Source organism: Dreissena polymorpha, chromosome 13 (genome assembly GCF_020536995.1).
Source record: "Dreissena polymorpha isolate Duluth1 chromosome 13, UMN_Dpol_1.0, whole genome shotgun sequence".
NCBI classification, from domain to species: domain Eukaryota; kingdom Metazoa; phylum Mollusca; class Bivalvia; order Myida; family Dreissenidae; genus Dreissena; species Dreissena polymorpha.
Genome location: NC_068367.1, coordinates 58,988,331 through 59,013,381, shown reverse-complemented (window position 1 = coordinate 59,013,381; position 25,051 = coordinate 58,988,331). Strand labels below are relative to the sequence as shown.

Here is a 25,051-nt window from a genome sequence, read left to right as displayed (position 1 = left end):
TATACAGTGCATGGATTAAACAAATAAGGATTTGATGCTGAAAAATGCCACATGGTGATGGGTCTTTTGATGAAAATGTAAAATCCAAACTGGTATGACGCTTAAGGCGAGACAGTGATGACTATAGTGCTGAAAATGCATCATGATGATTATAAGGGTGTTACTTGTGGCTGTGACTTCAATCACGATGATGTTCTTGTTGTTTATAATGATTATACTTATGATGATGACGATGCTGATGCTGTTATTGGTGTTGATAATGATGAATTGATGGTGATACTGATTATGCGTTCAGGAACATCAACTCAAATTCAAACTTCTATTGGTTTCGAATAATATATCAACTAAAATATATCGATTACTTCTGTTCATTGTGTAACTTTCTTAGAGAATCGCATATAAAAGAGTTAAACTCATTAAAACAACAAGAACTGTTTGATTTGGATTTTATTTTACCTTTCATCCAATATTTACATTTTCAGTCAGAAAATTTAATTGGAATTTCAATAAGTAAGTGATTATGCGACGATTGCTTTACGTTAACAATATAATTATAATTTTTCACCCCAGGAGTTTGAAATTCTATCCATAAAGCTAATCTAATGGCTAAACAATGTAAAATATACCCCTATATAGTATATAGACAGCAGGAAGAAAACGCAGCAGACCCCGGCCCAGCCCATTTTCCAGTAAACAAGGGAAATTACTGGAAAGACAGGGTACCCTACATCGACCCACAGGTGTTTGGCACGTGGCAAAGTCACTTAAACACTATCAATATATCAATACTCTAGAGCAGTTGTCAGTTACTGGCATAAGTATGTACACTAAGTACCGGTACAACCAACTTATCCAGATATAGAGTGAGATGGTTAACTTAACGCCATGATATGACTTAAGTACAGTTGAAGACGGAAAACAAATTCAACTAAAGAAACAAGCTCAAAGTGTCAGCAATCAGAATGTGTACCATGACCGAATCATGCCGAGTACTTTCTTACCATATGGGTTACACGTGGCTGATGCAGACCAGTCAGAGTCAGCGTTGCATTTGATGATGTTCTCTCCGCTCAGTACATAACCGTGATTGCAGGATATTTTAACAACAGTTCCATACGTTGTTACTGTAGTGTTTACTGTCCCATGGTCTGGTGTTGGGTCACCACAATCTGAAGTGCAAATAAGTGATTAAAGATTAAACGTGATTGGTGGATTCTGAGCTGTTTAAATGGGTCAGAATCCACAAAATACATCTACAATGTTATTGCATATTCCCTATAGCGACATTGTGCATGAATTAACTATTGTTTGCAATACTAAAACCTCAAAAGCAAAATTAAAATAATGATGTTATCAATTTTTTTCGGTAGAAGGAAACGGCACCTTTGAAAATATGCACATCAAAGTATATACAGTGCATGGATTAAACAAATAAGGATTTGATGCTAAAAAATGCCACATGGTGATGGGTCTTTTGATCAAAATGTAAAATCCAAACTGATATGACGCTTAAGGCAAGACAATGATGACTATAGTGCTGAAAATGCATCATGATGATTGTAAGGGTGTTACTTGTGGCTTTGACTTCAATCACGATGATGTTCTTGTTGTTTATAATGATTATACTTATGATGATGACGATGCTGATGCTGTTATTGTTGTTGATAATGATGAATTGATGGTGATACTGATTATGCGTTCAGGAACATCAACTGAAATTCAAACTTCTATTGGTTTCGAATAATATATCAACTAAAATATATCGATCACTTCAGTTTATTGTGTAATTTTCTTAGAGAATCGCATATAAAAGAGGTAAACTCATTAAAACAGTACGAACTGTTTGATTTGCATTTTATTTTACCTTTCATCCAATATTTACATTTTCAGTCAGAAAATTTAATTGAAATTTCAATACGTAAGTGATAATGCAACGATTGCTTTACGTTAACAATATAACTATAATATTTCACCCCAGGAGTTTGAAATTCTATCCATAGAGCTTATCTAATGGCTAAAAAATATAAAATATACCCCGATATAGTATATAGACAACAGGAAGAAAACGCAGCAGACCCCGGCCCAGCCCATTTTCCATATATCATGCCGTCATAGAATATGGTACACTACGGAAGCGTATATGGTACACCCCAATAATATAGTCATGCCGGATTAGTTTATACCGACTTACTGTGAAATAACATGGTATGTCGTCATCATAGTTTTGTAGGTTTTTACCTCTTAATTATACTCGCCAAAACGACATTAAGTTAAAGTCTCGACGTACATGTTTCCGGCTTTGCCCGAAAAAATATTTGGTCGATATGATCTAAGTAGACAAATCAACATAATTTTTGGCGTCGTGCTCTTGTGAAAATGACTAACCATCATAGTTTTAGTCGACACGATGAGTTATTTTTAACGCCATGACACCTTTTTTCCTATCATGCCATCATAGAATATTGACATTATCACAGCATCATGGTGTACCATATACGCTTCCATACTTCCATAGCTTAAGGATTAAATATCGGCAGAAATTTAGGCTGTTATGCCAACATGCGGATTCTTTTGTCTTGAAATCTTATCCTAAGTCGACAAATCAACATAATTTTTGGCGTCATGCTCTTGTGAAAATGACTTTTTACGCCATGACAATTTTTCATATCATGCCGTCATAGAATGTTGACATCATCCCAGCATCAGGGTGTACCATATACTTTGCCATAGTCTTGAAGTCTGCTACTATTGTTTATGTTACAATTACTTTGACACGTATTTTGTGGTCTTATACTTTGATTATTTTATGTCGACTTATTCCAATGTGTTATGATTTATTTATTTAATTAAGGATGTCATGTGCTGAATGCACCAAATGAGTCAGACCAAATGAAAGAAGGAAACTAAAAAACAATGGGAATAAACCTCTTATTAAGTATTTTCGAAAAATGATGATTGTGACCGACGGAAATACAGAAAAAGATGTTGTGCACAATTCTTGTCGTCTTAAACAGAATCGGAGTCAACATTAATTACGACACCAAAAAGAATGCAGCTAACTGTACCTACCATGAAGGAATCACCTTCGTGTTTCTTCTTTTCATACAATTTTTACTTGCTATAATTCATGTGTTCGGATATTTTATTAAATATGGTTTTAAGTGTATCTGCTACCTGAGCTAAAATTGATCATAAAAGTGAATACTTAAAATTCTTGTCTCTAACCGCAAGGCTAATAGCTTCGGTCGAAATTGGCCCATCCTATGAGTAACTTGACTTACTTCAATGTATTATTAATTAAAACTTTAAAAATATTATCCTCTGAAGACACATTGCTCAAGGTTTTGTTTTTGATAGGTATCATCATATAGTGATCATCAACCAAATTTACTGGGTGGTCAAAATAGTTGATACTTACTTGGTAGGGAATTTGCATGAAATTTCATTATCATGTGGGCAAAATGGACCTGTTCAGGGATTAATAAAGCTTGCTTTTTGTACGTAGTAAACACTTATCATTTCCTACATAACATTCGGCTAGCGTCACCTAAATGAAAATTCAGGTAAGCGATTCAGTGCCATCATTGCAATTTTGTTTACAATAGTTAACTAACAGTACTTGCTGGCGCATCACTTGCCTATCTTCTGTTTATAAAATGTAATTGAAATAGGCTTACAACTCACAGTGATTTTGCACAAATTAAAGACGTGCTTTTGTAAGAAAGAAAATACCTTTATACACCTTCATCTTGGCGTAACAACCTGAAAATAATTCCACCCTAAAAGTATAATGTATAGAAAGTTTAACAATGTTTAATTATTAGTTCCTGATATCTTCGCAAAAAGATAAGAACATTAGACAAGGGAAACATGATGGTCCAACAGCGCTCACCAAAGTACAAATTACACCAATTGTTGAAAGCTTGACCTTACGACCTAGTGCTCTGTTGTAGAAGAATAAGAAACAACAGAATGGTTCCCAATTATGAAAGGAGTGAAGCAGGGGTACTGCATATCAGGATTTCGCTTCCTTGATGTAATCGACTGTATAATGTAGAAAACTGTCGAATGTGAGAGAACTGTAATCCGATGGAACCTTACAATTATTCTGGAGTAGTTTGACTTTGCTGACGATATCACACTGTAATCATTCACAATTAAATATCTACAACCCAAGACAACAAAACTGGAATAAACATACAGCTGAAGTTGGACTAAAGCTCAACATTTATATATTCAAAGTCATGAAAACCTACAGGAAAAATGAAAATATAATCATGGTTAGAAAATGTGGAAAGCTTCATATATATGGGAGCAACTGTTTAAAGGAAGATGGAGGCACAGCACATGTGAAGAAAATAACATCACTGGAGAGCACACAGTTTGAATGGTTATCAAGCATCTGATAGGCCCGCGACATTGGCAGAAAGACCAAACCATGCTTGTTCAATAGCCTTGTGTTTTTAGTTCTACTGTATGGAAGTGACAGATGGAAACTAACAATGGGCAAAATTGATAAACTAAATATATTCCAAAACAAGTTTTATGACCGTTTTAGAAACGGCAGAAGCATGGATGATCACCAAAAATGTGAGAAGAAGAAGATGAAATTGGATTGGGCATGGTAAGTGAAAAGACGGAACACAGGGAAATGCTGTAGCCCTTGAGTAGACACCAGAATGATGAAGAAAAGAGGCAGACCGAAAACTTATTGGCGGCACGTGGCGGAACTGGAACGGATCGGTTAAGGCTGCAACACACGAAACTAAGCACGATATACAAGTGGGCAAGCTGACATGCAGGTTGATTTATAAAATACAATATTCCACTTACTTTCACAGAAAACAGAGTCATTCCAGCCGGTTGCATTGCACTCTATATCTGATAATGTGGTCTTTTAAGTATGTTTCTAATGGAAAGAGACTAAATACTGGCAAATAGCGGGGAACCGAGTCAGGTTGCTCAGTTGGTATAGTGCTGATAGCTTAATGATAAGTGGGGAAATCCTCTAAACGGCCATTTTCCTTCTCTAATACAAGTAGAGCAGTAGTCAGTTACTGGCATAAGTATGTACATTGAGTACTGGGTAAACCAGTCAATCCAAGGAAAGTGCGAGTTGCTAAACTCACCGCCGTGGAGTAACTATTACTAGCTAAACTACTGTTTAGGACGGAGAAAAATTCCAACTAAAGCAACAGACACGAAGTGTTAGCTGTCTAAATGTTTTTCAAAACTAAATCATGCATAGAACTTCCTTACCATACGGGTTACAAGTGGCTGATGCAGACCATTCAGAGTCAGCGTTGCATTTGATGATGTTCTCTCCGCTCAGTACATAACCGTGATTGCAGGATATTTTAACAACAGTTCCATACGTTGTTACTGTAGTGTTTACTGTTCCATGGTCTGGTGTTGGGTCACCACAATCTGAAGTGCAAATAAGTGATAAAGAATTAAACGTGATTGGTGGATTCTGAGCTGTTTTTAATGGGTCAGAATCCACAAAATACATCTACAATGTTATTGCATATTTCCTATAGCGACATTGTGCATGAATTAACTATTGTTTGCAATACTTAAAGCTCAATAGCAAAATGCAAATAATGATGTTATCAATTCAATGTGTAGAGGAAAATGGCACCTTTAAAAATATGTACAATAAAGAATATACAGTGCATGAATTAAACAAATAAAGATTTGATGCTGAAATATGCCACACGGTGATGGGTCTTTTGATAAAAATGTAAAATAAAAACTGGTATGATGCTTAAGACGAGACAGTGATGACGACAGTGTTGAAAATGCATCATGATGATTATAAAGGAGTTGATTGTAACTGTGACATAAATCACGAGGATGTTCTTGTTGTTTTTAATGATGATACGCATGATGATGACCGTGCTGATGTTGTTATATGTCAATCTATAGTTAAAGATGTATTCTTGGACATAATAACTGCATTTAAATCGGCAATGTTTTGACAAAATACTGGCTAGACTTTGCTCCCTATAGTAATCTGTTTTTTGTACAATTTTCTCATAGGATCGGTCCTTCTGTTTGGTTGCTGAGATTTGTTACTATGCGCATGTGCTTGTTCAAAAAAGAGTAAAAATATATTACCATTTTTAACATTGAAAAAACATTAATTTTCCAGCACTTCTTGAAGGTTTTTCGTTAAAGCCACGATACTATGAGGAGGACCGATACTATGAGAGAAAGTGATATAATGTCTTAATGATGATGATGATAGTGATCTTGATACTGGTTATGCGTTCAGAAACATCAACAGAAACCAAAAGTTCTATTGATATTGAATTACCTAAATACAGTCGCATAGAATAGAGGTAAAATCAGTAAAAAAGCAAGAACTATTTGATTTGAATCTTAATTTACCTTTTATCTAATATACATCATAAATCAGGAGATTTTATTGGAATGTCACGTGAATATAAAACGATAGCGTTACATTAACTATATAATTATAAGCTAAAGAAACTTCAGCGAACTTACTTGTGGGAGCCCATAGCGAGTTATCTGTCGGATGAAACTATGATTTACCTTCTGTAGCTATTTCTAATAAATCATTGAAAATCAATAAGTCATGGATATTTGTGTGTTTCATAAATTATGTTGTTAATTGTTTGCGGTTATATTATGTTTAGTGTATATACTTGTATACGGTGTAAGTTTATTTGTGTAAGTGTATGATAGTTCATTAACAGTACAATAATAACCCCACTCACTTGTGCAGCACTTACCAATCTTTGTTTTCAGCTCCTCAATAAAGCCCACAAAGCCATCGAGTTTGCTTAATTCACCATCCAGTTTAGCGATATTTCCATCTGCATGGTCAATCCACGCACTCAGTTTGTTTTGTTCAGAGATCACGGACTGGGAAAGGTTGTGTATTTGATCGACCACAGAGACTTTTCCCTTCATGTTATTTTTCAGTTCCTTGTAACCTTTCATCATCACCGCTGCGGTTTCTTCAAACTTCTTTTGAAGCGCGTTGAATCTGTCGTCGCATTTCGTTTCAATGCCTGCGTTCAACTGCAGAAGTTCAGCTTTTAAATTTTTAATTAATTCGTTTCTTTCCTCTTCATTTTCCTTTTTCTTGACAAATTCGTTGGATGTTCTTTTAATTGCGGAGTTTTCTTCTTGAATCTCATGGACTGTACTGAATAATCGGTTTAGTCGGATTTCATGCGCCTTCAACGTTTCTTTGAGATCTGTTATATCCTTTTGACTAACACCTCTCATTCCCTTACCTATCAATGTAAAAAAGAAAAAAAAACTTGCCTTGAGATAATTCAATGCTCTAGCAGTAATTTGATAATGAGCTAAAACTATCTTAAATATATTTATTCTTTCATGTATTCATTACTTTAAGTTATAAGAGCAGCTTTATATGGATCCGTATTAAACATTGTTCAAATGTCATAAGTTCAATGTGGTCAAACCTTGTCGATCCGCGTCCTATTAAACTTATTTTGTAGTATTGTATGTATCTTCTCCTATCATGAAAACACTGTGCCTACATAATTATGAGTTGGATCATGGGCTTACACTATCACATCGACTAGTATACTTATTCAGATTAGTAATTCTGACGGTAACACTTCCTGTTTCATCACCATGTTGATTTATGTTCTATGGACCACACATATTATGTTTCATATACAAGTTGTTTTTTATTTAATATGGCACATGCAAATACAGGACCCTTTAAAGAAGTATTTGTTTTGATCAAACTGTTTATTGAAAATTGTAAAAGTAGCAAAGCTAGACTCATTTTTCAAGCACCTAGATCAAACATGTCCTTACATAATCAAGTACTTAATGGCTTTAATTATTTAATGATTTCCCCCAAAGAAAATAAATTGAGCTAATGACACTTCTTTTGCAGAAGTTGTGATAGGGGTCTTAAGAAGTCATGTGTTGTCAATGATTTGTTAAACAAATTATTCTTTTTATTTGTACATGTATGTACAAACTATTAGTAAACCAATGAATACAATTTGCTATAATATGCATTACTTGCTTGCGCAAATGCAAGTGGGAACACATCTTGAGCACGAAATATTAAACATCAAACGAAACGTTTTGATAACGGAAGGGTAAATGCGTTGTGCACAAGCATCTATTATGAATTGAATTAAGTTTAATCAGTTCTGCGTATATTGTGTATTATTTTCGTATGCATATCTGACATGTTCTTCGTACATGTTTATTTTTTTGAAGCCACCGGACTGAACCGGAATATAAAGGTTGTCGTAAGATATTTGATAAAACATGACCTTGGCTTCCAAGGGATATGCGGGTCATTAAAATATTTGTTAAATATTTTACAAAACTATTCTGTTATTTCCGGCTTACAGTGTTTGAAAGACTACTCACCATAGTCAAAGAACGTTCCGCCAATAATAGACCCATCGCTAACGTTTCTCTTATCGACCAGCATCTGCTCAACGGTCATCTGAAGTTCAGCGATCTGGAACTGGATATCGCTGATATCGCGGTCCACAGAACTCTTGATGAACGTCAGTTTTCTGTTCAACTGTGCCACGTCATGCGCCTGGCCTTTAACATCATGTGACGCCATCAGGACAAAGACGAAGAAGACGACATTAGCGACGTGTCGCGACATGGCGACTTTTTATTTCAACGATTTAAGTACTGATATATATATTGCACAGTTATTTACACACTGATATCCGTTTATTTGTTTCCGAAACGATAGGACAAACTTGTTCTATTTTATATTAACGCTGATAACCCGTGCGATTCAAACACTAACTAAAATCGAGCTTACGCTAAAAATACTGAAATGTTTTGCTATTTAATTGTTCCAAAACAAGAAATATTACGCAGTTACAGTCCGCCTCTATGCAATTCAAACTGAAGTGTGGCACTTGATTAGCATGTCTTGCACCATGAGAAGACTTCCGCCTCTTAAAATTACATCTACAAAATACTTGAACGTTGAGTATTTTGCATTACCACACCAACTAGCAATTCGAAAACAAACCAAAATAAGTTATTTGTTTACATTGACATCTTAAAATTAAGATTGCAAGATCGGATAGTAGTTGTATGATAGTAATTATTTATAATTATTATTGCACAATTATCAACTTAAACATGATTATGCAAAAACATGAATTAATGTTCAAAATGTCTATTGATCATTATTTCGTTAGGTGCGTTTACTTTTTTTTTTTAAGTTAATTAACCGGGAATGTAGCAAAACTGATAGCACAGTAAAAAAAATGCTGATTTAGTGAATATGATTTATTTTAACAAAACTTATAGAAAAAACAGCATGAAATATATCTTTTGACGCCTCAATGTGAGCTAAATAATCGGTAAAGGTTTATGCTATAATATAATCATATTTCCTGTTTGAAATATTCTTTTACGCAAATATAATCATTTAACATTTCCGAGGATGATATTCTTGATTGTTTTTAGGAATACTGGTATATCATTAGTTTGTATAATTAAGTCAACAACCCGATGTAGGATTAGATAGTTTGAACAACTCATGGTAGCGGACCTTGTGCTTTTGACAAATATTTAAAACGAAACACTTGACTTAAATGGTGAATTGCATTCTATTAAAAACTACAACTCGCCACTGAAATCCCTATTACATAATTATGACGTCTAGGCAGCTTCAACTTATATATGGACCGTAGCCGAAGGCTGAGCTCAACATACATTTTTGGGCAGCCCGGTTGGTCTTTACTATGTCATCGGGTCTAAAGGGGGTTCATCTATATCCTAACAGTACCGAGCATTTTCTGCATGTGTACCAAACAGTCTATCAGCAACATTTTTAAAACCACACACATTAACAAAATTTGGATAACTAAAATAATTTGTAATCCAAAGCGTATTCACACTTTGAAATATGTTTTATAGTATATGTTAGATGTAACATATAGCAGTCAAATACCTATTGTGCGCATGTAAGTAGCTGTGTTTGCTAACCCGTATCATAACCCTTGCACGTTTAAGAAATAGTTTTGCGTAATGCAGGTTTATCAAACAGTTGAATGTTTAAGTGGTACTGTTTGAGCCGTATAAAAATTAGATCATGGAATGGCGGATTTAAAGACACGTATTCACAGTTGGCAAAATTACAATACAAACAATTGTCATATATTAAAAACCGAATTTATTAATTGTATTAAAACAAGCCAACCAACACGCCTGAATAAAAAATGTGTTATATATTTTTGCTTATTGATAATCATGAAACAAAATCGTAAACAGTGTTACTTGTAAAGCTTTTTTTGTTGATAATTTGGTTAGAACGTGTCCAACCTACATAGGGTTTTAGCTACCAATCTGATTAAACATGCGGTGTAGTGTAATGCGAATCTGGCAGGCGTCCGGTGGGAACTTTTATGTACCTAAGAATGGTATTCCCCTGAGATTTCGGCTTCTTCCGCGAACTTGCTCTCTGTCGTTGAAGAATAAGAACTTGCACACGGTGCCTCGGTGACTCTCATGGACGCCGTTTGCGGTAGTTCCTTTTCAGGGTTTGTGTTATTATCATGTGCACTCTTTAAAGTTTCACAGCAGTCACCTCTTCCTTGGTAATTTTAGTATCCCCGAAGTGACAGTCTCTATTGTTACTTAATTTACGAGGGAATGGCTTTGAAATTTACTTATACATTCATGCGCGTTGAACACATCTCATCTGAAAAGCGGCAATTGAGAAACCGAGTAAATAATGTATCTTGATTGTTATAACGACGTCACTTCAATCGCTAATATTTATTCACAACTTGTTAGATCATAGGATTTTTTTTCATGCCCTTCGCATACAAAGGAATTAAACGCTGACAAGTAACTAGCAACAAGCTAATGCTGTTTTCCGGTACATATACGTGTGCGTATTGCAAATCACTTATGATTATACAAGCGCTGATTATGGTGTGACCATATTCCAATGTTCCCGTTGTCAATGAGCCACAAGGAATCATTCATATAATTATATTGTACCTGAAATATAGTGCAACCGGATGCTTATTGTGGATTGTTTATGATTTATTTTTATTGATGATTTAAACTGAGTTCATAAATAAATATAATGTATAAAGTGTAAATGGAACGAAGACCAATACAATCAAAAATTAGAAATAGTATAACCTGTTGTAACAGTTGAATAGAGAATAATTCGCTCTTAAGAAGGCAAAAAATATCCAAGACTGTGCTATACATTGAACGACAATCACATCAATATTATATGTTCAAGATCCAATCAATCTGAAATCATATGTTACTATAACATGTCAATGTATTTCAACTGGATAACCATCAATGAAAAAAAGAACTAATCTTTTCAAACAAGATGCTAATGGAAAAAAAATTGAAAATTAATCGTATTCTTATACATAACATGGTATACCAAAGCGATTCATATTATACAGTTATTTAAGTTGTCATCGTTATATGGATAATATGGTATGCGTTTCTTTACTAATTTTCTTGTTGGTATAATACAGTGACTTAAATATAGTCTGTCTTGGCAATAGAATCCCCGATAAGCGCATTCTTCAGGAAATAGTTTCAAATGGTTCACTACATAAGATCAGTGGTCGCACTCAGTTTTAAGACATTTTTAAACAGGTGTAACAAGGGGAAATCTATAGGGAACGTCACATATGTTCCCTTTTTTGCATTATGTGTCTATTCGGCTTCGACATTTTTCATTGGCAATCATATTTCATTTTAAATCTGAAAACAATATATTGCATGTGTACAGTGTTGTTGCTATTTTTATCGTGTGTTTTTTTGTTGTCAAAACGCTGTTAGCATCCAAACGCTCGTTTTTTTGTTAGATGATTATTTATGACGGTGGTCAACAAACGTTTTTTATATTTCAATGGATAATCAGGAAAAAGTGAACCCCTGGCATTAACTATACGGTCATAAGCGCCGTAAAACTATAACGAAACATACGTAGACTACTCATAGCGTCTTTGTTGTTGAAAAAGATCGAAACTAACAAAGAAGAAATCTACATTTATTGGGTGAAAAAAATACTTTAGTCAATGAATAAACTGGTCGGAACATGAGTAATACGCTGCGGAATGTATAACCTTTGGTACCAATGGTGTGAGGGTTATGGTATCCTTGCGACGGAGAGATTACGGAGAGATTACGGGTTCGATCCACACTTGGTTAGCGTTCTCAAGATCTTTCTAAGGCGTTAACTAAATTTATCCCATTTTCACCGCGACATTGACGGTATAACACGTTGTGGAATATACTTGCTTGTATTCAACACTGTGGAATATACCTGTCGCGTGCACGGACTACTTTTTAAATGACGTCATGCGATATGCGCTAAAATTAGGTCGATATTGTTTGGTTCATTGATCGAATTTTAAGGTCACCCATTAAAAGAAAATGTGCATATTTTGCAGAAAAAAATATATATGACATATTCACCAAAAGAAATGTTGAAATAAAATATAAAATTACACGATTTTTGTTTTGTTATTTTTTATTTATATTTACTTTACCACTGAATGATTTTTCATAAGAAACAAAGTCGACAAAACTTGAGCTTCAAAATTATACGACATTATTTAGTGTAATGTGCATTGTTTATAACCAAAGCATATACTTTTGACATTTAACTTAAATATTAAGAATGTACAACAAGCCATACACATATCGCACAGTTCATAAATAATCTGCTATGTTTGCTTTCCTATTTAATTCACGTTAGGCATAGAACTGTGTAAAGTATAAGATGGTAAAAATAGCACCACACTGGAATTGGGAACGTCCCATTTTTTACACGGGTATTTTCTACTCATTTATCTGTTGTGTACTGGAATGTTTTCCATTCTTAGTGTATTTATATATTAAATTATTTTCTCGTACAATAAGTGTATTTACCATAGATAAATAAAACATTGTGCAAGTTTAAACATAATTATGTTTGTATGCAGAAATCTGCAAATGCAACCGAGTTTACCAACGGCTATTATTAGATAAACTGCTCCGGTTCATTTGAACAGCAGAAATGTAGAGTAAATGACGTAGCGTGTGACGAAGAAGAAAGTTTATCGCGTTCATAAACTCATTTGAATAAAGTGATAGAATGGCATAAGGGTCTTTATTTAACTATGCTAAAATAATTATTAATGACCCTAGATGCAAAATCGTCAATTATTGAGTTAAATGGATTATTAGATGGATTTTAAAGGATAACTAAAGGTAAGATACTAGTTCTTACGTGTTTTGATTTTTGTTTGTACTTTTGTCGTTCCCTGTTCTCGGGGAAATGATTTTAACATAGGCGCCATTGATGCATCGGATCACACACGGCATACCCATAACATTATATAAAAAACACGTTCTGCGCGTCCTTAAATTCATCGTCCGAAGTCGGAAAACGTATTGCCCTGTATATTTTGTCAAATAAAGTGTCAGTCGCTGCAATTGTCTGTTTACTCGTCAAAATTGTCAAGGTCGTCGATAGCTAAAGAAACTTCAGCGTACAGTTTATTTAGTATTGACAGACCTGTACAAAGTCGCGCCAGTCAAAAATCATAAAAAGCGACATTTAAAGTTATGGTAGCCAGAACTAGGTCGTCGATGGTGTACATGTATGTTGACATCGACAGCATTTTGTCAGGAGCAATCGCCGCCATATTGGATTTTGATCATTTTCTTTCGAAAATAAAATAAATTATAGTAAAGTAAAATCTTCTTTTCGCGGTCGTAATGTGTTAAAATTCGCATACTGCGTAAAATAGAATGTAGGCATATGGTGATATTTTTACTTGTTTTACAGTTTGTGTGTGAATTTTTTAAAGACTATTTTGCGTACCAGAACAAATACATGTATATCACTACGCATGGTTACATTTGTTAGATTTTAAGCGCTTTTATGACTGAATTAAAATTATTGTTAAGGTTATTAGATCTATTTATGTTAAATGTCACGTTGAAAAAATCAAATGGGATAAATAGAATACTAGGATTAGCGTTGAATACAGAGAAGTTTATGTTGCTCGGCTCGAACACCGAAAGCGCTCGCCAAGGCTCGCGCTTCCGGCGTTCTAAGCCTCGCAACATAAACTTCTCTGTATTCAACGCTAACCTAGTATTCTCTATGTCTTAAACACCAGAAAAGCAGTGTACAATGGCCACAAATTCACAACATGTCTACGTTTCAGTTTTACACTGATGTGAAAACAGCAGAAAACAAAAATGTTATTTTCAAAATATTGAAGTTTGTATTTAATATTTTCCAATGAAATTTGGCATACATATACTTTGGTATACAATCAATATTTATGTGTAATTTGGTGGTTGTTAGTTATGTAGTTATTGACTTACAGAAAAAAGTTTTTTGGTGTCTGCTTGAAATTCAAATTTCCCTGTAAATGCTAGACACCGCCCACTTGAAAGGTTATGAACTTCTCTCAGCCAATAGTTAGCGGAAGACTCTAATCAAGTTTACATGTAAATACAGATTCAACACTATCCTAAATTGTTGTCTGCTCAAGCACGTGTTTATGTTTATAAACACTTTAATGTTATCAGCAAATCACTGGCAGATAAATCCAGCCAACTAGTTAATGTAGGTAAACATTTTACCACCGCAAAATCAAGCAAGTGAGATCCGGCTTTTAAATGTCCATAGCACAATACTGTCATAGTTCTGAATACATGAACACATTGAAAATTTAATCCAGTCCTATTATCAAATAATGTAGTGCGTACATAGGCAGATTTTGTTGAGACCAATCAAAAACATAGTCGCCCTCTAAAGACATACCGTACAAAAACAATGAATATTTGTCATATACAGTCCATATATTCAATATTACGTATATCGAAGACGTGACCACGTTTAATCGTAATGTCTAGCATACCAGATATTAACAGTGGGCAGACGTAAATTATTGTTGTTAACTGTGTGTCTACTAGGTTTACGAATTTTTTTTATTAATCTACCATAATGAACGCTACAAGTCAACATTTTCCGCACGCGCCGATTAGGTGTAGGGAAATCTAATTGCCAAACGTTAACTTGGGACATAATTCTCAGGTGTAGAGTACACCTATTGTCCATCGGCTAATATAAACAGTATGCGGCGACATGATAGTTGGCCACTTCGTCGTGTCTTTGTCCCACGTGATTATCACCTGCTGTAAGGCCCCACTCTTTCGTACCAGGAAGCAGAAGACATTGGTGTGGTGACTTATTAAGACATGATTTTCCTTTATCACAAAGTTATTTAAGCAAATCGAGGTCTTAGTTTGAATCACACGAACAATCAGTAAATAAGCTACCTTCGTAACGATCGGACAATTTATTTTGTATTTGTTTTTATTATTATATTCCAGTCAAACATAACTCAAAACAAGTTGTTGATGATATTTTGTAGTGGTAAGCTATTAGTTTGATGCTTAGATATTCACACACAAACATGTTTTCTGGTAGTCACGTTTATACACTCAGGATATTTGCAAGTGAAATAAATTGGCCAATTAAATAATCATGGATGAAAAAATCCCCAATTTCATTGATGTACTTCAAAATGAAGTGCTCCGCTCTCATAATTAGAATATTTTGGGCACAAATAACATACTTTGGCACATGAGAAAATGTCCTGAAAATAATGACACACTTGAACAGCTGCGACGAATACGGCATGGGACCATATCTGAACAAGTTGACATAATTGTGAGCTTGTAGCGTTGGAAAACCTTTGAGACCGAAGATTTAGATTTTATTAACGTTCTTTTATAATTAGCAGGGGGCGTAACTTGCTATTACCCGTGTAGACACAGGACTACACTTTTCATAAGAAAAAAAACAACAACATAAAAGTGCAAAAACTACTACTACTACTACAACAACAACAACAACAACAACTTCTTCTACTTCTACTACCACTACTTCTACTACTACTACTACTACTATTATACTACTACTACCACTACCACTACTACTACTATTACTACTACTACAACTATTACTACTACTACAACTACTACTACTACTACTAATACTGCTACTGCTACTACTACTACTACTACTACTACTACTACTACTACTACTACTACTACTACTTCTACTACTACTACTACTACTACTACTACTACTACTACTACTACTACTACTACTACTACTACTACTACTACTACTACTGCTACTTCTACTACTACTACTACTACTACTACTACTACTAATGCTACTACTACTACTACTACTAATACTAATACTAATACTTCTACTTATACTACAACAACAACAACAACTATTACTAATACTACTACTACTACTACTTCTACTACTACTACTTCAACAACAACAACAACAACGACAACTACTACTATTACTATTACTACTACTTCTACTATGTTTACTACTACTACAACTACTTCTGCGACGACGACGACTACTACTACTACTACTACTACTACTACTACTACTACTACTACTACTACTACTACTACTACTACTACTACTACTACTACTACTACTACTACTACTACTACTACTACTACAACTACTACTACTACTACTACTACTACTACTACTACTACTACTACTACTACTACACTACTACTACTATACTATTACTACTACTACTACTACTACTACTACTACTACTACTACTACTACTACTTACTCTACTACTACTACTACTTCTCCTACTACTACTATTACAACTAGCAATACTACTACTACTACTACTTCTACTACTACTTCTACTTCTACGTCTTCTACTACTACTACTAGAACTACTACTACTACTTCTACTACTACTACTACTACTACTGCTACTACTACTAATACTACTACTACTACTTCTACTACTTCTACTACTACTACTTTCTACTACTACTACTACTACTACTACTACTACTACTACTACTTCTACTACTAACTACTACTACTACTACTACTACTACTACTACTACTACTACGACTACTGCTACAACAACTACTACTACTAACTACTACTTCTACTACTACTACTACTACTAATACTACTACTACTGCTACTACTACTACTACTACTTCGACTACGACTACTACTCTACTACTACTACTACTACTACTACTACTACTACTACTACTACTACTACTACTACTACTACTACTACTACTACTACTACTACTACTACTACTACTACTACTACTACTACTACTACTACTACTACTACTAGTACTACTACTACTACTACTACTACTACTACTACTATTTCTACTTCTACTACTATTTCTACTACTACTAATTAACTCGTTTAAAACGTGCATAAACAAGACCGAATGCTCATTTATAGGAAACAATTCTTGCGTAAAACATTTGCACATTGTTGTCACGAGACGATGGTCAATGTTTCCGAGCTAAATTAAAAAGTACATGTTTGCCATCTACTCACTGTAATATGTAAAGTGCAAACACTTATGGTTTCTTTATAAACTAATAACAACTAAAAGCAAATGCGTTATAGAAGTCAAACAACCGATGTTGCTTATTTGGTGCAAAATATCTTGTATAAACTGCAGGATGAATGTTTAACATAAATCAGCCTTACTATACCGGGAATTACTATGAAATATATAAAGAAGTGGAACTCCAGCTGCTGGAGCAGTATTGAATTCTCATTATACACAATTAGTTGGTCCTTTATTTAAGGCAAGTGACCAATTGCCAAAACAGTACAAAACAGCACAATACAAAACAACATACAAAACACATAAATGAATAAAGCTGGGGTCACCGCCTTGGAACGGTCAATGCAAAGCATTGGGGGTTTAAACTGGTTATAGAGCGCTCAACCTCACACTTGGCCCAGCGATATTCATGATACATTAAAGTGTAAATAAAATTTAACATCATAGCATTGTAACTCAAATTAAACATTTATAAAAGGGAATTAAAACGCATTCAATTTAATTAACATTTAATTACTCAATAGTAGGAAAGATACCAGAGCAACAGAGTTACAACTTTTTGAGGCACGATGAAATGAAACTACGAACAAGTATATTTACGAAAGTCATATGTATCCACAAATATTATCCACAAATATAGAACAATACAGAGAATTAAAGCGGTTGGAATCAAGCAATGACTTTTTACATATTTCTGGAAAAAAGAACAGCGTATTGTTCAATCGTTAGGTTTTCGTTAGGTTTTCAAAACATTGAATATAAAATGCTTTGTGTTATTCACAATCTTTGACACAAAGTTTAAAGTATTTTTTATTATTTTTTATGGTAAAAAATATTACCGTGTCCGTCAAGTGTATGTATAGTTGACATGTTAATAATTGCAATTGTGAAACTCGGCAATGAAAATGCGCAATAAAAGTTGATAACAATTTCATTATTACTGTCTCACATTTCATATGCTGTCAATGCTTCTAGTAACAAGTTTTTGTAAATTCTATTCATTGAATTTTTTAGGAGGTAATTGTAGTCGTATTTATAATCCCATATGCTGGCAGCTTTTTTGAATGGATTATAACACCTGGCATTGATTTACTGGAAATATTTACCTGTTTACCATGTTTTAATTGTTTTTGCCTTCAATGAGTTCTTTGACGATTGTTAGGTTGATTCATGCATACTATCCATACTTCTATGCATGTTGTTCTTGAATAATATGAGCCGCGTTCTGGGGACACTGGGCTTGATGCATGTGCATAAAGTGTCTTCCAATACTAGCCTGTGCAGTCCGCACAGGTTCATCTGGGATGAAACTTTCTGCTTAGACTGGATTTCATTGAGAAGAGACATTTTTAAACAAAAAATGCCTTAAAATCGAAAAGTGTTGTCCCTGATAAGCCTGTCCGGACTGCACAGGCTAGTGTGGGATTACACTTAACGCACATGCATTTATCTGAGTTTTCCCAGTATGCAACTGATATGATTATCCTTGAATTATTATTGTTGATCAATATTTTTAATTATTATATAATGGTCAATTAATTTGTTAACCCTTTGCCACTCAGATATGCTCTAAAATGCATTTGTAGCCACTGAAATCAAATTAAATTTTAGACCTATCTTACTAGATTCAAGTTTTTAAGCCTTCATTTCCAAGATACTGATGAGCAGCAAACAGCATAAAACCGGAACAGACTGCGAGTTACTAGCAAGCTGTTCTGGATTTATGCTGTTCGCATGCTTTGCTTCTGAGAGGGAGAGAGTTAACATTTCATACTTCATTCACATTTCACCATGCTAGAATTCTATGTTATAAGGCTATTTGACAGCATAGTGTGTAATGGGTTGATATACTTTAGACGAGTACTCAGCTGACATACCATATTGGACAATTGGTGTGTCCCAAATGCGTATGCTAGCTGTGCACAAGTTCAAATGTATCACAGTATTGTACATAACACTGTTAAATAATCGTTTAATTATTTACCCACTACAATCTTTAATGACGTTATTATTAGTGTTCAGTAATACATTTCAATGTTTATTCTACGTTATAGCACTATGAAGTTTTGTGTTTCCGGAGAAAAATGCCCTCAGAGAATGGTTATTAATTAATGTTATTTTAAGTATGATTTATATGGGACATATTTTTAACAACTTTTATGCAGATAATCAAACATTCTTCTTTAGAGTCTATTGATTTGTTTTGAAGTTGAAGTGGATACGGTCTGAAGTGTTTGGTTTAACCCCGACTGTCCAGTAGGGAATATATTGGATAAAGAGGCATCCAATGCGGCAAAATATTGTCACGTGGTACGAATGGTGACAGCTGATTGAATTATATAAATATTAATATAATAATATTATTGTTTACTATATGTATAACTGTCTGAAGTGCTATGTTTCTATGTTAATATGTAGTACAACTTTAATTTTAACATTTACACATTACGAGCAAAGATTTTGTTTGAATCAAAATTGAGTTCGAAAATTTGTAGTTTTTGAGACACCTATTTGTGACAGCATTGTTATATATATATGACTTCTTTGTAATATTTAAGTCCCTTAATGTTGGATGCATTGATTAATATTTTTCATAAATCAATGTGCACTTGCAATCTATCATAAAATAAAAACAATTGGCCATTACAAAAATTGATTCTTATTACATTTGTGTTGATATTTTGAAATGTGTTGCTTTTAATTTCATGCACGTGTGTTGCTATAAACTTAAAATACGCAATACTTTGGATTAATTACATTTTGTTTATATGGCATTTTTTGAATTTATAAAATCTTGCTTTTTTATATTTCAAGTTCTGGATAATCTTATAATGTCTGATTTGAGGTAGGACTTTGATGTGAACGGTTTCACAAAATCCACGGCTATTAGTGTCCAACGCATAATATTGGTTTCACAGTAATCAATGCAATCCTTATGTCTAGAAACTATAGCTAGTAAGCGTAGCAATTTCCTTATTCATTTGTTATGAATATTATTCTCCAATCAATTACATAGATACATGTAATTGGTAGTGAATATGAGGCGAGTATCGGATACGGATGAAGTTTATTATGCATGGCTTTTAAGCAAATGCTTTCAGAATTAGCCGAGCACTCAAATGTTTTTTATCTGAGATTGATAAACTTAATCTTCAATCCAATATTACACTTGCCTGACACTCTTTAAATCTTTTAATACTTATTATCTCTACTCATAAATCATGTTGAAGGCTTGAAAAAATGTCGTGCATTTTTTGCTCAGTTCAGCAATTAATTTATATTTTACGTGTGCAGTGTTTTTTGTATGACATCATATTAAAATAAATACTTTTCTAAAAATACTGATGTAATAAATGTGTGCTAAAATATGAAAAGTGTAAAGCTATTGGTTATAATAACAGTTTGTTTGCAATTGCTTTAGCAGATATGAAAAGGATACATATAATATATTTAAGTCCAAAGACTTATGTAGTCAGTGGCGAAAGCAAAGCAGGTTACATTTCAGAAAAATATGTAGTGTTTAAACCAGTCAGTAAAACATGCTATTACGGTTTGGTTTTCTTTAAGTCATTTATTTGAATGTACTTAAACCACTTAGAGTGGTACATTATTGTTTATAATCGGTCCAATAGATGATGAAACTGATTGTTTTTTTTTCTTCATGGTATAATTTTAGAAGGACACTATATTGTTGTGCATTGTAACTCTCAGTATGGCATAATGTCCCCATTGTTGTTAATTAGCTCACCTGAGCAAAATATTCTCATTATGAGATTTTGTGAATATCTTTTATTGTTTGTTTTCATATGTCGTAAACATTTGCCTTGTAAACAGTAGATTTGGCATTTATTGCCCAATCTTCATGAAACTTGGTCAACACATTTGTCTTAATGATATTTGGGCCAAGTTTGAAACTCGTTTACATATGAAAGGTAAAAAACTAAGCCACTAGTTAAAATAAATGTTTGTTAATACTCTAGAGGCCACATGTTTTAACCAATCTTGCAATCTTGGTAATAATATTTTTCCACTTTTGATACCTCAGTTTGAGTTTGAAACTGGGTCATGTGCGTTCGAAAATTAGGTCACCAGATCAAAGTATAGGAAAATCTTGAGACATGTATTGCCAAAACTTTAAGAAAAAAGGTCAGACATATGGTTATATTGATATCTCAACAAAGTTTTAAACTGGATCATGTGGAGTAAAAAAGTAGGTCCACAACAAAGGTACTCGTATTTTGACAGGTATTTTATTTGATGTGTACATATTCACAATGAGGTATATTGTTTTCATGAACATATTCAGATAGTACACATTCATATTTTTGCTTCTTTGCTCATTTTCCGAATTCCTTAAGAATCAAATACCCATATCCATATTATGTGAATGCTAAAATTGCATTTTTTCAATTAGTGTAAACATGTTATTTTTATATTGCATGGTTATAATATTCTTACCAGAAACCTTATGCTTGGTTATGTTATTACATTTGCTTAAGTTTTCCTGAAAGGATTTGTTAGCATGTATTTTGTGTAGACCTATTTCTAAATTAGTTTTGTTTGGATTTCATCTAGTTTTATAGTTTTAAAATATGTATTTAATGTACGACTACACATGTATCTTAAGTCAGAAACTCTCCTGGTTGGAACACGGTTGAGTGTTTCATCCTAACCCACCTTGTAAATTATACAGTACCAGTTTTATGACCATGTGGCGCTCAAATTGTTCACATTTGTTGTACATCAAATTTCGTTGTCAAGTTTTGCTATTTATTTGTACATGTGAACAATAAATATTGTGTATATTTTGACTGTATGTTTAAGACTACATAAAATTAAACAATGTGAAAGTAGAAAGCTTTTATTGTGAAATAATGCAAAGTGACAAGTGCTTATATATGTTAACTGTTTGGTACCAATTAATTAAAACGTGGTAGTTAAGTGAAAACGAGTCTGTATAGTTATCAGGAGGTCGTGGGTGCAATAACCGCTCTATGATCTCAGAATCTTAAGACACAAAAAGAACTGGTTCTACTTAAAAAGAAGACTCTAAGAGTGTCTATGTAAGCTTTAGGCTTTTTATTGAATCAAGCTAAATTAAATGGTTTAAAATATATATAAAAAATATTCAGAGAATGTATGAGGTGAATTACACGTATGTTATTGAACTTGCGCTACCGAATGTATGATTTTCCTATGTTATAACAAATCTAATAAATGCATTCCCCGTAAAAACAATTTTAACATTACCATCATACGAGGTATAACTTTCTGGATGGCTTACACTAAAACAAAATAAGACGGTTATAAATAAAAAGCATAGATTTATAAATATCATATAAGTTGACACGCATGCATTATTGGCGTTTACACGGTTACTTTTGTTGGTGAATACATGGTTGCCGTAGTCGGTGGACATACATGTACGCACATGGCGGTTGCTGTCATAGTTTGCTTTTAAAATAATATATTTTTAAGTTCATGAGAAACCTTTTTATGTTTCTTTTCTGATACGGTCTTCAATATTACTGTATTTAGATAATCAGCGGGGCCTGCGTATTCGGGAGCTTACCGCGTTTAAGTGAGAAAGTTGTTGCAAAACTTCAAAGATGGCGTCGTTTTAGTGTTTTTCGAGAAGGAGAAGCGGACATATTCACCCGGTAAGCCAGTTTATATTTATATTTCTTTTGAATGAATACGCCCTTTCGGCTCTCCGGTGTTTGTGCTTCCCTTGGTTTTTTGTTTCAAGATCATAGACGTAAGGATAAAAAAGTTATTGAAGGAAAACCGTTCTTAAATCTGTTGTCGCGTTACGTGACGTTCAAGAAATGGGATATGCACATATCATTTTCTCTTATAATACACAGTATTGATGCACGTGTACGGTAAAATATAACTAAAACCATGATTATTTCATTTTTCCGACGCCGTTTTATCGCTTATAACTAATTTATTGCCAAAAACTATTGGTTTAACCGCTCTTTTTGGAACTGACTTCCTTTTAAGCACATTTTGGGACATGACTTCCAAATACACGAACTTTCTGTCGTGATTGAATTTACCATTGATATGAATGTTTAAAAGAACGTTTCCTCTGTTTAAATGTATACCTCTTTCGTACTTTTCAAAGATACGAAACCTCAAGCTACATTACAAAAGATGAAACATAACTTGTATTGTTCTAAACTGCGACATTATACGTGGGTAGCTTCACGTTTTTCCAATATACATGTACTATTAAGCAGCATAGCGCCCTTTTTGGAAGGGATATTATGTCCTGATGTTATGTTAACAACTTACCGGTTCGGAATCCATTTTAACCTAATTGGCGGGTGCAAACAGCAGCGGATAATATGCAGGTCAAGAATAGATTTTACATCACCGCATCCGGTGATGCTTGTTTTGACACCCGACGCATATATACATTTATGAATGAAAGGCTTCATAAACGCTGACGTCGCTCTTGGTTACCAGAAAAATTCCCACGCACGGATTTCAACCGTCATTCTTTACAGTCAATTAAGTGCACAAGTACTGGATTTTGTATAGCGTTTTTTTTTAAGGTGTATGTCCAGCGCGTGTGCCAGGAAAACAGGGCTTAATGTATTTTTTGTTCAGCTCTATATTATTTATCAAATCTGTATGAAAAATGTCGGTGAACATTAATCCGGTGTTAATTTTTGAAAATACTGAGGCGTTCATTAGTTATGGATCTAAAACGGAGCATTAATCCGCATATTAATAAAACACCGGGCGTATTGTATATTAGTTCGGAGACATGAAATTATTTCGAAAGGAAGCCATGAGAGGTTCAATTCTATTTGAGCAAGTCTCGCTGCGCACGATTACGCTCTTGCTTCTCGTATATATTTGACTCTTATGAATCTTGGCAAATACCTAGTGTTTTATTTTGCTTAATCTAAATTAAGTCATGCATCTATATGTACTTTAATCAGCATAACATAACTTCAAAATGACAAACAGCTTATTCATATGTGAAAGAGATTGACACGAAATACCTACCCATCTATAATAAAGTTTATATGTGTACTACAATATTATAGTTTAATAGCATTTTATGTGGTGCAATATAAGTGTTTTCTTAATCATTTTACTGTAGAATTATAAAAATGTTGTACGCAAAACCTGCCGACCAACTGAATCAATTCACCGATTTTAAAGAAGATGGGTTGTGGGGTGGCTGATGTACGAGATAATAGAATGTTTATCAGCCTTTTCAGTAATATTTTTATTAATTAAATGTATTTTATGACGTGTCGACCTGATTATGATATGAATTTTTCTTTAGCCATTCTTTTACTGTCTTTCCTGATGACGACGGTTAAAGGGTGATAGTCAGTGATCTTTCGTTGCAGTATAAAATTATGTAATTAGGAAGTTAACATTAGCGGAGGACTGGAATACCATTCCCCATTCATGAAACACATGAGTTTAAATGTAGAATATGCAAGAGAGAGTCCTTAAACAGAGCCGGACAAAAACAGCAAATAAAACAAACGAACCAAACAAAAAATGTACAGCTGATGTATTATGTGTTTTTGTTTGTTTGTTTTATTTTATTATTTCTACATAGACAAGTCT

The 25,051-nt window shown here is 33.8% G+C and overlaps 1 protein-coding gene across 1 annotated transcript in view; it reads right to left on the bottom strand.

Annotated features, from left to right (window-relative positions):
• The window catches only part of LOC127854695 (sushi, von Willebrand factor type A, EGF and pentraxin domain-containing protein 1-like), a 141,626-nt gene that overhangs the window by 12,016 nt on the left and 104,559 nt on the right, over positions 1 to 25,051 (bottom strand). Inside the window, exons 16-17 of the mRNA XM_052389753.1 lie at positions 5,260 to 5,427; positions 1,002 to 1,169 (exon numbers count right to left, since the gene is read on the bottom strand). Coding sequence (XP_052245713.1) covers positions 1,002 to 1,169; positions 5,260 to 5,427 — 336 coding nt within the window. The remainder of the gene's footprint in view (positions 1 to 1,001; positions 1,170 to 5,259; positions 5,428 to 25,051) is intronic.